Source organism: Ranitomeya variabilis, chromosome 5, assembly GCF_051348905.1.
Source record: "Ranitomeya variabilis isolate aRanVar5 chromosome 5, aRanVar5.hap1, whole genome shotgun sequence".
Taxonomy (NCBI): Eukaryota; Metazoa; Chordata; class Amphibia; order Anura; family Dendrobatidae; genus Ranitomeya; species Ranitomeya variabilis.
In genome coordinates this window covers 301,365,932-301,381,496 of record NC_135236.1, presented here as the reverse complement: position 1 = coordinate 301,381,496, position 15,565 = coordinate 301,365,932, and the positions used below count along the sequence as shown (strand labels likewise).

General features: G+C 46.5%; 1 protein-coding gene across 4 annotated transcripts in view; it reads left to right on the top strand.

Moving 5' to 3' along the window:
- Positions 1-15,565, top strand: part of SFMBT2 (Scm like with four mbt domains 2) — a 284,729-nt gene that overhangs the window by 225,354 nt on the left and 43,810 nt on the right. For all 4 annotated transcript variants that reach the window (XM_077264494.1, XM_077264491.1, XM_077264493.1 and 1 more), the window contains one exon: positions 15,353-15,429. In XM_077264494.1, coding sequence (XP_077120609.1) covers positions 15,353-15,429 — 77 coding nt within the window. The remainder of the gene's footprint in view (positions 1-15,352; positions 15,430-15,565) is intronic.

Here is a 15,565-nt window from a genome sequence, read left to right as displayed (position 1 = left end):
CCAATACAGGAAAACCACCTATGCCAAGCATGGTATCCATCCACAGACAGCTGTTTCGGGGTGTTTGCCCCTCATCAGTGTGGAGTAGGAATCTGGCTATTAGGAGCAGTGCCCATAAGGGATGGGGGCAGTGTTCTGGATCACTGCGTTGAGAAACACGTGGTGGTGTCTCCACGGTGTTGGATATTGGATGTTTTGGTCTCCCTGAGGCCAATCATCTGTGCCTTTACACCCCTAGTGGACAGACCTACCCCCATTTCCAGGGACGGCCTTGAGGTAGAGCTTTCAGGAGAACTGAGACACAAACTGGCCATAAGGATAAAATGCAACACCTTTTTATTACACAACTTAACACATCACACTAGACATTAACCCTCTTGTTTTCATTACATATTCCGTCACCCCCCTACATGCCCCATGGCAAAATATGGTCATCCCCCACCATCAAACTGTATACACAAGAAAAACAAAGAATTAAAACACTGTACAAAAAAAACATGCAACAGGCCTCCTGTAGCAACTGGAAACCAAAACAAACAGGATGCTGGACCACTCTGGAGTCTTACTGAGTCTGGATCATACTGGCTCAAACGATGACCTTTGGAACTCAGTCATACAGGGGGAAAAAACAGGAGAAAAAATCCTGGGACCGCCTGGAGATGTCTATTTCTTTTCCTCCTTCCAATCCTCCCAGGTGTTGGGAAATGGAGGTCAGTTTCACCTCCAGGGTTGATCTGGAAACTTCTCTTTCCCACGTTTGGTCTTAGGCAGTCTGGTCCCAGACATGAAAATCTGTGTAGAAATATTGCCAGTCAAGGAGATATTCATTCCAGCCACAGAGGACATCTCCGTGCTTGAGCATTTATCTTCTCTGACCCGACAGGGGGGTTTGAGTGTTGATTTGCATACTGCCACTCGCTTTCTTTGGGGATCTGGGAGCTTCAGATGGCTGAACCATTGGCTGGGAAGGTGGGTGTCGGCACTTGTGGCAGTGAACTCTCTCGAAGTCCACCTATTCTTCCCACTTCAAGACTTCTTTACTGGAGGCCGGTCATGTGACACCCACAATGTATCAGCATTTCCAGCACCAGACTTTACAGAAGGTCAACTTCTCCCAGACATAAAGTCTGTGGAGACAATAGGGCAAGATCTCCGTTTGACCATTGCCCAGTTGACATAAATTTCATCCCCGGTTCCCTGCTCCTTAATGAACCTATAACCTTTCTGGTAATTGAAGCCAACAACTCGGCTGTCGGTGCATTGCTCCTCAAAGGCCGCCCTCTTTGAACCTGCCAGCCATTCCCAGGCTAGCGCATCAGCCTGCATGCACTCCTCTACAACATCGGGGAGCTACCGTGGCCACAGGAACCTGGGAAAGCCGGGCTCTGAGGGATTGGGGGTCCCATTGTCCTTAGTCCCAGTCCAAGGACTCGGGTTTATCCAGCAGCGGGGGGTTGGTGGCAGGTAGTGGAGCTTCCTCCTCTTCTTTCACTTCGGCCTCTTGGGACAGTTCGGACAGTCCAGCAGGGGTGTACAGACCTGGAGATGACAAAGCTTCCAGGTCCGGCATCTGACTGCAGTACATGAGACGGACTCGACACTCCTAAACTCTAACTCACTCTCCTCTACTCTTAACTCCACTGACTAAACTAGGAAATTCTTCCCCTAAAAACTAATCTAACCCCTACCAATTAATGAGCTAATTCCTTGTATTCTATACTACCCTATGTGGTACAAACTATATCCCTACATTAGTAATAATCCCCTAGTGGCCAGACCTCCCCCAATCCCAGGGACAGCCTTGAAGCAGAACCTCCAGGAGAACCGGCCATAAGCATAAAATGCCACAACTTTTTATCACACAACTAAACAAAACATATTGACACATCACACTACACATTACCTCTGTTCGTGCCCACAAGAGAGAGCAAGTTCTTATTCAGTGGCATGGGCCCTATAAGATGGTGGAAAAAGTGGGAGAGATCAACTATGAAGTACACCGAACATGGAAAAGGAAGGCCTTTCCCATATATTATGGCAACCTATTAAAACCCTGGAAAAGAAGGAACCCGCTATAAACTCCTTCCTGGTTGCCCTGCTTAGAAGCCAAACTTGTGAGTGTTTAAGTGGAACAGGAACTTTGCCGTCCTGCAAAAATCACCATGGGTGAAAATTGGTACCCAAAAAATAAGGGCAGGTGATTGGAGTTACTAAGTCGTCCTCATGTCATAAAGCATGAGCCTTGCGTTCGAGTCAATCTAAAGCGCTGTAGACTCTGTGTGTTGGCATATAGTACCCAGTCCCATGTTTTGGGTGAGGGGGATGAATGTAGCAATGCCAAGTAGGCTAGCGTTAAGGCTAAGTGCACACGTTGCAGAATTGCGGCGGAAATTTCCGTGGCAATTCTGCAGCTCCTGCTGCGGGTATTTCGCATGCAGAATTGGCATGCATATTCCCGCAGAAAACTAGCGTTTTGCAAGCATAATTAGCTTGCAGAATGCTAGCATTTTCCAAGCGATCTGTAGCATCGCTTGGAAAACTGATTGACAGGTTGGTCACACTTGTCAAACATAGTGTTTGACAAGTGTGACCAACTTTTTACTATTGATGCTGCCTATGCAGCATCAATAGTAAAAGATAGAATGTTAAAAATAATAAAAAAATAATTTAAAAAAATGGTTATACTCACCTTCCGCAAACAGCCGATCTCCTCAGCGGCTTCCGTTCCTATAGATGGTGTGTGTGCAGGACCTTCGATGACGTCGCAGTCACGTGACCGCGACGTCATCGCGGTCATGTGACCGCGACATCATCGCAGGTCCTTCACACACACCATCTATAGGAACGGAAGCGGCCATGTGCACCGCTGAGAGGCGGGAAGACTCCGGGGCCATCAGAGGGTGAGTATATCACGATTTTTTATTTTAATTCTTTTTTTTTTTAACAATTATATGGTGCCCAGTCCATGGAGGAGAGTCTCCGCACATGATCTGCTTACTTCCCGCATGGTGGGCATAGCCCCATGCGGGAAGTAAGCAGATCAATGCATTCCTATGTGTGCGGAATCCCCGCGATTCTGCAAATTTAATGAACATGCTGCGTTTTTTTCTGGAATGCGATTCCGCTCAGGAAAAAAATGCAGCATTTGCACAAAAAATGCGGATTGCATTCTGTTAAATAGGATGCTTAATGTGAGCGTTTTTTTCGCGGTTTTATAGCGTTTTTATAGTGAAAAACCGCAAAAAATCTGCTACGTGTGCATATAGCCTAAAGTCTAGCTCTGCAGGCTTTGATTAGTGCAAATGCCTAGCTCTGTATATAATCAAGCTAGGTGTTCATCAAAGTCAGTCTGCTGGGGAAGCTGAGCAGACTGGATATGTCTTGAAGTTGAAGAGAGAAACAAGCCAAAATCTCTTTGAGTAGAGTCTACTCAGGCCATGTGCACCAAATTGAAAGAATTAGTGGTTGTTGTAGATGATAGCATTTTGTGTGACTGAACTGGGGCTAGCTCAGAGGTGTCTGAAGCAGTCAGGGTCTGCGCTGTTTAGTTAGTGCCTGGACAAGGCTAGAGATTTATGTTTATGATTGTGTTGTTTTGGTGCTTTGCAAAACGTGTGAAGCAATAACAACTGCACGTGTTGGACCAAAACTGCACTGCCTGTGTGAACGCTACCTAAGACCTAATGCCTACCTGAGAGCGTGAATCCCTACACTATATATGGCGTACTGTGCAAGAGTAAGCATCCTTTGAAAAATAGAAATGTTAATAGTTAATTTTTTATCAAATAACAATATGCAAAATCAATGAACAAAAGAGAAATCTAAATCAAAACAAAAGCTTTAGGCAGTTATGCAAAAAAGAGCTTCACAGTACTGTATATTATGAGCATTTACATGCTTACTGGTTGCATACATTGCTGTGGGAGTAAGGGGAGGACACCCCCGGGCTGGGTTTTCCATGTGGCCTGTGGCCACAGGTTATTGTAAACACGATTGCAGCAGGGGGTTGGGTGTGTCAGTGTGCAAAAGCTCAGCCTGTGCGAGATTAACACAGAGCTCAGCAGAGCGAACTCTTGGCACCTCGCTGCGTGATACCATGGTGCAGTCTCCCTCGGCAACCAGACACACTTATGGACTGTCTCGTTTCCCGGCTGCGATCCAGGGGATACCGTGTGTTGTACACTGTGTGAGTTTTGGACATTAAACTCGTTTTGCTCTGAACTTTCCTTGTGGGCACTGCCTATCACCAGGGCCGGCGTTAGGGGCAGGCAGACCAGGCAGCTGCCTGGGGCCCCCGCTCCTCCAGGGGCCCCCAGCTAGTGGCAAGTCACGCAGCCGCTATGGGGCCCCTGTGAGGCAAGGGGGCCCGCCTGCCGCCAGCGCTGACTCCCCCGCCGCATTGAACTATACCGGCGTCTGCCGGTACAGTTCAAAGCAATGATGGTGGAGAGAGCGTCACCTGACGCTCCCTCTCCCATCATTCCCCGCTCTGCCTCTGACACAGCGGGGGTGTGTCATCGCGCACCCGCTGTGTGTAAGGCAGTGCGGCGGCAGCCGCCGAAACAGAAGCAGGGAGCAGCGCGGGCTAGGGGAGAGGTAAGGAGCTTATGTTTTTTTGTTTTTTACTGGACTGTGCGGCCATTCTCGGGAGGAGAGAGGCGGGAAGGAAAGGGGGGATGTGGGCAGTGCTGTATACTACTGTATGGGCAGCAGTGCTGTATACTACTGTGGGCAGTGATGTATACTACTGTGTGGGCAGTGCTGTATACTACTTTGGGCAGTGCTGTATACTACTGTGGGCAATGCTGTATACTACTGTGTGGGCAGTGCTGTATACTACTGTGGGCAGTGCTGTATACTACTGTGGGCTGTGCTGTATACTACTGTGTGGGCAGTGCTGTATACTACTGTGGGCAGTGCTGTATACAACTGTGGGCAGTTCTGTATAATACTGTGGGCAGTGCTGTATACTACTCTGTGGGCAGTGCTGTATACTACTGTGTGCAGTGCTGTATACTACTGTGTGGGCTGTGCTATACACTACTGTGTGGGCTGTGCTATACACTACTGTGTGGGCTGTGCTGTATACTACTGTATGGTCAGTGCTGTATACTACTCTGTGGGCTGTGCTGTATACTACTGTGTGGGCAGTGCTGTATACTACTGTGTGGGCTGTGCTGTATACTACTGTGTGGGCTGTTCTGTATACTACTGTGTGGGCTGTGCTATATACTACTGTGTGTGCTATGCTATATACTAAGTGGCTGTGCTATATACTACTATGCGGGCGGTGCTATATACTACTATGTGGCTGTGCTATATACTATGGGGATATATTATATTCTATGGGGGAGGCTGTGTTATATACTATGGGAAGCTGCATTATGTTCTGTGGGGGGCTTTATTAGATTTTATGAGGGATGATTGCATCATAACCTTTGATGGGGCTACATTATATTCTATGGGGAGGTGGGCTGTATTATATCTTGTTTAGGACTACAGTATATTCTATGGGGGGGCTGTATTATATTTATATTCTACTAGACTGTGGCCCGATTCTAATGCATTGGGTATTCTAGAATATGCATGTCCCCGTAGTATGTGATTCGCGGCAGACTGTGCCCGTCGCTGATTGGTCGAGGCAACCTTTATGACATCATCGTCGCCATGGCAACCATTATGACATCATCGTCGCCATGCTGTGCCCATCTCTGATTGGTCGAGGCCGCCCGACAAACCGTCGACCACTCCATATAAGGTATGGTCTACAAACCGCCAACCACTCCATATAAGGTATGGTCTACAAACCGCCGACCACTCCATATAAGGTATGGTCTACAAACCGCCGACCACTCCATATAAGGTATGGTCTACAAACCGCCGACCACTCCATATAAGGTATCCTGTTTGTAGACCATACCTTATATGGAGTGATTTCCAGGACAGACAGACAGACAGACAGACAGAAAGACAGACAGAAAGACAGACAGACAGAAAGACAGACAGACAGACAGACAGACGGAAAAACCCTTAGACAATTATATATATAGATGAGGGGTGATTGCATCATACTCTATGAGGGGGCTACATTATACTATATGGGGGGCTGCATTATATTCTATGGGGAGGTTACATTATACTCTGTGGGGGGGTTACATTATACTCTGGGGTGGCTGCATTATACTCTGTGGGGTGGCTGCATTATACTCTGTGGGGTGGTCTCTGCATTATACTATATGTAGGCTGAATTATACTGTATCGAGGACTATGGGGAATACATTATACTATATGAAGAACTATGGGGTGCATTATACTATGGGAAGGGAATTGTACTACATGAATGACTATGGCGGTGCATTATACTATATGGAGCACTGTGAGGAGTGTATTATGCTATATGGAGGACTGAGCAGTGTATTTTAATATATGGAGGACTATGAGGAGTGTATTATACTATATGGAGGACTACGGGAAGTGTATAATACTATATGGAGGACTATGAGGAGTGTATTATACTATATGGAGGACTATGGGGCACATTATATTATATGGAGGACTATGGGGACTATGGGGTGTATTATACTAAACAAGCAAAATGCTGCATATTCATTGGGTGATTGGATTGTTTATGCCGGAATAAAAATCATTGTTTTCAGCAGCACATCGCCGGTGTAAATTGTAGATGTGCTGCTGATAACATGATACTGTATGGTGATCTGTTAGTGATCTATTAGTGATCATTCTGTCCCCTTCATTCTTTCTCAGACGGTGGAAAGAGGCCAGGAAACAAGCGTCCAACGACTTCAGTATTGTCAATCACACTCGTTTAGCGGCCTGAGATCAGCGCATGTAAATACAACCGAAATGCTTCTGTATGATGTGCAATATGTTAGCATTTGGGGCCCCACTTTGCCTAAAACCGGCCCTGCCTATCACACTGAACCAACCCCGTTGCACTACAAAGTTGAGAAATATTTTGCTAAACCCATGTTTGTGGTTCGCAAATCTTGAGTTATGAATTTTTCAAGTATTAGAAGGAAATTGTTAAGATAATGTTAGGGCTAGCGGAACGCACCAAATAATTAGAGAAAAGGAATTAGGTGCGTTCGCTGCCAAGGGTCCACCGTGCAGAGATGGAACCTGCTGCTAAGCAATGACGAACTATGTGGGGGTACAGTGAGGATACACACACGGGTTAGCTTCACCCTGTGTGAAAGAAGCGAACCCTGTTGTGTCACAGAGCCGCAGTACCGCACGTAACAGAAATAATAATAAAGTAGCACGAGAGTGCATGCAGTGCCGCTCTGGTGGATGCCACTAACCACCCAGACTTGGGTTAGGAAAGCGCAGAGATAGCGCATGGCGCCGCACTGGCGGTCACAATAACAGACGCTTTTTGTGTACCGGTGTTGGTAACAAGTCGGGCGCTAGATTACAACCATCCTCCTTACGCGAGCATTCAAACACAAGGGAGGGGATGTTTAAAAGAGCAACTTTCACTCACAACACACACACGTAAACAAGAGTATACTAGCGCATGGCCGCACGGCGAACCTTTTATAGCTGCAGCAAGTTCAGGACCGCAATGAGCAGCGGAGCCCGAATGTGCTCTACAGGTTCCCAGGTTCTGTCCTCAGGACCATGGCCCATCCAGTCCACGAGATAGTATTTTTTGCCACATACTATCTTGCACCCCACGATAGCATTCACCTCGTACTCATCCATGGACGAACCCGATGTCCCGGCAGATGACTCAGAAAACCGGGACATATTGACGAGCTTTAAGAGAGAAACGTGGAAGGTGTCGGTGATACCAAGGCACGGAGGAATAGCCAAACGGTAGACCACAGGGTTAACCTGTTCCAGAACCTTGAAAGGACCAATGTAGCGAGGCGCAAACTTAGTGGACTCAACTCGCAGCCTGATGTTACGGGCGGAGAGCCACACTAAGTCGCCAGGAGCGAAGATCGGAGCGGGGCGCCGGTGAGCATCGTCAGAAACCCTCATTCTCTCCTTGGAAGCCCGAATGGCATCCTGTGTGTGGTCGCAAATGTCATGTGCCTCCACTGCCCAGTCTGCCACCCTGGAATCAGTGGATGACACGGGCATGGGCACAGGGACACGTGGATGCTGGCCGTAATTAAGGAGAAAAGGAGTCTGCCCAGTGGAATCGGCTATGGCGTTGTTCAGAGCAAATTCTGCCCAAGGTAGCAAAGATGCCCAATCATCCTGCCTAGCAGAGACAAAATGTCGCAAATTTGTCACCAGAGTCTGGTTGGCCCTCTCTACCAACCCATTCGTCTCGGGATGATATGCAGAGGAGAGATTTAGTTCTATGCTGAGCAGACGACAGAGCTCTCTCCAAAACTGAGATGCAAAATGGGGACCCCGGTCACTGACAATTTTATCAGTCATGCCATGTAAACGGAAAATGTGTTTAATGAACAACGCCGCCAAGGCCCGTGCAGAAGGTAACCGTGGAAGCGGCACCAAGTGCACCATCTTAAAGAAATGATCGGTGACTACCCAGATAACAGTGCATTTACCCGAATTAGGTAAGCCCACCACGAAGTCCATCCCGACCATCTCCCAGGGCCTGTCTTTACCCAGGGGGTAAAGTTGCCCAGCAGGCCGTTGCTGAGGAGACCGATTCTTGGCGCAGGAGACACATGCCCGAATATAGTCCCCGACTTCACGGACCATATGCGGCCACCAGTACGTCCTCGCCAAGAGCTCAGATGTCCTCTTGGTCCCAAAATTTCCACCCACCCTGGACGAGTGAGCCCAAGAGAGAACCTCCGGTCGCAAATTAGATGGAACAAAAGTCTTGCCTGGGGGCACAGACTCTAGCAAAACCGGAGCCACAGTTCTCAGGCTCTCAGAAGGGACAATAAGCTGAGGCTCCTCCTCAGATGACACTACGGAGCGAGAGAGAGCGTCGGCACGAATGTTCTTCTCCCCCAAGAGAAAATGGAGAGTAAAATGGAACCGGAAGAAGAACAGGGACCATCTAGCCTTGCAAAAATTCAGCCGCTGGGCCGTCTGTAAGTACACCCAGTTCTTGTGGTCTGTGAAAACTTGGAAGGGAAAGCAAGCTCCCTCCAAGAGGTGTCTCCACTCTGAGAAAGCCAACTTCATGGCTAGCAACTCTCTGTCCCCGATGGAATAATTCCTCTCCGCTGGTGAAAAGGTCTTGGAGAAGCAAGGATACTTCCGACCTTGAGCATCCTTCTGGAAGAGGACTGCTCCAGCACCAACGGATGAGGCATCCACCTCCATAATAAATGGCTTATCTACATCGGGGCGATGTAGGATGGGAGCGCTAGTGAAGTGTGACTTTATCGAGAGAAAGGCCTTGGAGACCTCCTCCGACCACAACTTGGGATTTGCTCCCTTCTTGGTGAGGGCAACCAAGGGAGCTACCAAGGTTGAGAAGAGTGGGATGAACTGGCGATAGTAATTAATGAACCCCATAAAGGGCTGCACCGCTTTAAGAGAATGGGGTTCTTGCCAGTCCATTACAGCCTGTAGCTTGGCAGGATCCATAGCCAATCCCTGAGCAGAGATGATATAGTTAAGGAAAGGCAAGAACTCCTGCTCAAACACACACTTCTCCAACTTGGCGTAGAGGGAGTTTGCCCATAAGAGGTCGAAGACTTTGCAAACATCTCTCCGATGGGAGTCAATATCTGGAGAGTAGATGAGAATATCATCCAGATAGACTACGACCGAGGTCATGAGCATCTCCCTGAAGATGTCGTTCACAAAGTCTTGAAAAATGGCTGGGGCATTACAGAGCCCGAAGGGCATCACCAGATATTCATAGTGCCCATCCCTGGTGTTAAAAGCCGTCTTCCATTCGTCCCCCTCACGGATGCGAATCAGGTTGTAAGCACCCTGCAGATCTAGCTTAGTAAATACCCTTGCGCCCCGTAGCCTATCAAAAAGTTCAGATATCAGGGGTAGTGGGTATTTATTCTTAACCGTGGTGGCGTTAAGACCCCTGTAGTCTATGCATGGACGTAGTTCTCCATTCTTCTTCTGCACGAAGAAGAACCCAGCCCCTGCAGTTGACACTGACTTCCTAATGAATCCTCTTGCCAGATTCTCTTGAATGTACTGGGACATTGCCTCCATCTCCGGAAGAGATAACGGATAGACTCAACCCCGGGGAGGCTCTGCACCAGGCAAGAGGTCAATAGGACAGTCATAGGGGTGGTGAGGCGGAAGAGTCTCCACAGCATTTTTGGAAAACATGTCCGCGTAGGACCAATAGTGCTTGGGGAGAGAGGAAAGATCTGCGGGTTCCTCTGTAGTAGCAACCTGAACGCACTCCCTCTGACATCTACCCTCACAGGATTTACTCCATCCCAAAATTTTCCGTGAGGACCACTCTATATGAGGAGAATGATAGCGAAGCCATGGTATCCCCAACAGGACCTCATCAATTCCCTCAGGAATGACTAATAGGGAGATAATCTCCTGATGTGATGGAGACATAGAAAGAGTGAATGGAATGGTTTGATGTGTAATCTGTGAGGGTAGTGTCGACCCATTTACCACTCAAACGGTCACAGGTTTGGCGAGCATCACCAGGGGAATTGCGTGATGCTGGGTGAAAGCAGATGACATGAAATTGCCTTCCGCCCCGGAGTCCAGGCAAAACTCTACCATAAGAGTGGATGGGCCTATGGTAATTGTCCCCTTGAAAGACAATTTAGAGGAAAACGTCTCCGTGTCTAGTGTACCGCCTCCAACTACCATTAGACGCTGACATTCCCCCGACCGCTGAGAACACTTGGAGGCAAGATGTCCTGACTGCCGGCAAACATGACAGACCTTAAGTGCATGAGCGGGCCGGGACTTAGATCCCTCACACAACACCTTTACGGCCTCATGTGACTCAAACACCTGGACCAGAGATTCCTGAGGTTTGGCGAAGGTGGGAGCCAGCCGAAACCTCTGATTACACTGGGCTCGCTACAACCTTCTCTCGTGAAAACGAAGGTCGATGCAGGTTGACATAGCTATGAGCTCCTCCAGTGTGGCGGGAATCTCCCTAGTGGCCAAAGGGTCCTTCACATGGTCAGCCAGCCCTCTCCAAAATACCGGGATAAGGGCTTTATCCGACCATTCCAGCTCAGACGCTAATGTCCGGAAGTGAACGGCAAATTGGCTGACCATGGACGAACCCTGAGTCAATGCCAGCAGTTGGAGCGCCATATCATGGGTGACTTGGGGTCCTAAAAAGACCTGTTTCAGAGTGCTCAAAAACCACATGATCGTCGCGCTCCCACAGCGGCGTAGCCCACTCCAATGCCCTGTCCGACAGCACAGAAATTATAAATCCCACCTTTGCCCGCTCTGTGGGAAAACGTGCAGCCAGGAGCTCGAGGTGTATACCGCACTGGCTCACGAAACCCCTACAGGATTTACTGTCACCAGAGTATTTCTCTGAGGTGAGATAAGGTCAGAACAGAGATGGCAGTGGGTAAAGCTGCCGCAGCCACGCTAGCAGCCTGAACAGCTATTGCGGTAGCATCCACCGCTGAGGTTGAACGCTCGTGAGCCACCAACCTGCCCTCCAGCAGCTGGATGTACCCCTGCAACCGCTGTTTATCCGTCATTATTTAACCATACCCTGGCGCTAGTATAATATTAGGGCTAGCGGAATGCACCAAATAATTATAGAAAAGGAATAAGGTGCGTCTGCAGCCCGGGGTCCACCGTGCAGAGATGGAACCTGCAGCTAAGCAATGACGAACTATATGGCGGTACAATGAGGATACACACACAGGTTAGCTTCACCCTGTGTGAAAGAAGCCAACCCTGTTGTGTCACAGAGCCGCAGTACCGCACGTAACCGAAATAATAATAAAGTAGCACGAGAGTGCATGCAGGTTAGGAAAGCGCGGAGATAGCGCATGGCGCTGCACTGGCGGTCACAGTAATAGACGCTATTTGTGTACTAGTGTTGGTAACAAGTCTGGCGCTAGATTACAATCATCCTCCTTACGCGAGCATTCAAACACAAGGGAGAGGATGTTTAAAGAGCGACTTTAACTCACAACACACACACACGTAAACAAGAGTATACTAGCGCATGGCCGCACAGCGAACCTTTTATAGCTGCAGCAAGTTCAGGACCTTCCTAGAGGACCAATGAGAACTGCTACAGTAACTGAGCAACTTCAGGACCTTCCTAGAGGACCAATAGGAGCTGCTGCAGTACCTGAGCATGTGACCCCAGACCTCCACTGAGAGATCTTCCTTTGGGCATGCTTAGAAGGGAAAAAGCAGGACTTAGTCCCAGAGACGTCTGCTCGCCGCTGATCAGTACAGGCTACAATGGCAGAGCCTGGAAAGGCAGCAGTAACCCTTTGCACAGAAGCAGACTAAGCGAGACGCTGGGACCGACGTCTCCGCTGAGCAGGCTCCACTGCTGCTGATGCAGAATGAGAGACTGCAGCAGACATGGTTCGAGATTCCCCCAGTGCAGCGGCGGGAACTCGACTCCTAAGAGATGATATCTTGGAAATCTGCAAAGTACAGTGCTGTGCAAATTAATTGGGACAAAGCATTTTTTAAGTAAACTCGTAAGTTGGTTACCAGTCAGTGATTAAAACCAGTTTTAATAAATCTTGGTCAACTAGCCAGAGGAAAAAGGTAATTTTCAGAATTAGTATGTAACAGTGCATTATAGCATTTTATTTTTTTGCTTTGTCCCAATTAATTTGCACAGCACTGTAAAAGCTTAGTTTCTAGATAAAAACTGTAAAGGTGCTGGAAATATATTTCTAGGGGTGTTATTGACTTTAAATTTTCACCCATTGTTGGTAACTACCCATCCAGTCCAAACAGGCAAAGAAATTAACCATTTCCTTAGATTAAGTTATTTGTGTAACGAGAAATTACACATAGAAAAATATTGGACACATGAAGAACGAGAGATGCTAAAAGCAATAGAAAGTCATGGCATCAGCTGAAATCTATCAGTAATTAGAAAGGAATCCTGCTACTTAGTGAAAAATAATATCAGCTGGTTCCACTGCTGGCCTATTAAAAGGTGTCTCGTTACCAAGGTAACACACAAAAAACATCTCATGATGGGTAAAACTAGTGAGCTGTCTGAAGACCTTTGCAACCTTATTGGATAAGAGAAGAGGTTGAAAAATTAGTGCCACTCACCACTGGTAGCTTAAAAGGGCATCTTTATTGAGGGAACATGCACACTATATGGCCTAGGAAAGCACAGACCAGCGACAGCTGTTTTGCTTGGAACACACTTCTTCCGGCTCAGAGATCGAAAATAAAGATGCCACAGTGGCCCTGCCAATCAACTCAACTGACCTGAATCCAATAAAACATTTATGGAAGGAGCTAAAGCTCAGAGTTTATAGAAGGAGCTCACTTAAACTTCATGATGTGAAGACTGTTTGTGTGAAAGAATGAGCCAAAATCTCACCTGAGCAATGCATGCAACTAGTTTCTCCATACAGCATGCGTCCTGAAACTGTCTTCATTAATAAAGGCTTTTCAGTTAATGTGTTTAATACTTTTTCCCTATATCATTTCTCAACGTTTTCACATAATTTATGGACATCTATGGTTTGATTTCTTTGCCTGTGTGGATTGGATGAATTGTTACCAACATGTGGTGAGAATTTCATGTCAATAGCACCTTTAGAGATATATTGTTCTGGTGTCACCATAGGCACCAGGAATAAGGGTTCCTCTTGGTGTGTGTGATACAGCTTGCTGTAGAATTTTCCAAACAGGCTGCATACCCTCAGAGGACACAAAAATGTAAGATATAAAGCATTATCAGAAAAGCATTCAGTCCATTTTATAAAAATAAAGTGAACTTTACTGTTAGAACTGGTAAAGCAAAATTGTTTTTCACATCATCTTCTGCTTTAGACAGAGGCACAGATATATTGATTTTATGTGGTCGCACCTCAATTGTACATAATATTTCACCCATACAGTATGCCTGATTTGGTTATTTTATTCTTTCTACCTGTCCTTCACTAACCACAGTCCACTTCTGTGCAGTACCTCTGTCACTGCCTGGGAAGTGTAGTCTTCTTTCATTAACACTTCCAGGTCCAACCTGCATGTTGTCTCTTCAGCCTTCAACATCTATCCAGTGTCCCCTCAAATCCACATCTGTACTTTCCAGGTTCCTGGTTATAATAACCACTGTTGCTGAGCTCTCCTTTCATGTCTGTTACACTTCCCAGGATCCAGGATGTTCTGGTCATAATAAAATCCCGACTTCCCCCTTTATCTAGTACAGTTACAGGGCTTGCTGCCTCAGAAAATCTCTTACTCCGAGAATGCGGCCTATTCAGTCACCATACAGTATGTGTGACTGGCGACACTCTCTTCACGTCACTGTTGACTCACTCTAATGCCATGTTCAGTATTTGGTCAGTATTTTATCTCAGTATTTGTTAGCCAAAACCAGGAGATAGTAATAAATGCAGAAGTGGTGACGTGTTTCTATTACACTTTTCCTATGATTTTTCTACTCCTGGTCTTAGCTTACTTAATACTGAGGTAAAATACTGACCAAATACTCAATGTGTAAACGTGGCTTCACCAGGACGTAATACTCATCTTTCTTCCAGGGCCAGCTAATTGTTAGTCTCTCCTTACTGTCTCTCTGCCTATAATGTTGCTTTCACTTTCCCCAGTACAATTGCATAGGAGGCATTAATCATACATCAAACGTCAGCATTCACGAAAATACAAGTACAGCATATCATCATATCAAAAATCATAATTACCTTCTGGGAGTGTCAGCCATCTCCACATCTCCACGCTCAGTAACCAGATTTCTACACATATATTGAATAAAACTAAACAATAAGAAAAAAGATAAAGACCATGAAGATATGTAGTACAATATGTGTATTGATAATAAACCCTTGGACGACATCAAAAGGTTTATTCAGATTTACAACAGTGATGCGTGGAAAAGACCAAGAGGTCCATCATTTAAAAAGCAGTAGTTAGATTTGTTGCACATAGGTGTCCTTATGAGGATAAGGCTCCTTCTTATATTCCAGTAGAACGCTTGCTGAGCCATTATACTTGAGTTTGACAATAGATCTGAGCTAATGTACCAGCTTCTTTCATTGTACTGGCTGAGAATGGCTGATCTTGATGGGTGTATATTGTTTTCATCCTATATAATACTGCTTTACCTACCCAGTAAGCTCCGCTCACTAATACACAGAGTACATCACAAGGATAAAAGCTTACAATAGAAAATATGTAGCAAATAACCTATTATCATTATTGTTGTTATTATCAATTAGTAATAATATTACACATGTTTTATCAGATTACCATCCTCAGTGCCTGTGCAGAAAATACCTCATGATCCTTGTCCGCTTCCTCAGAGTGACAGCTGCTCAACAGGTACATTATGTTCGTTCTGGCTACAAGCTTTAGTTATTTTGTGATGTTGACAGGTATTGATTTCTTCGAACAAAGCAGCACACAGAAAGCTGTATTTCATTACGTTATTACATACAAATTATTTATCTGTCACTTT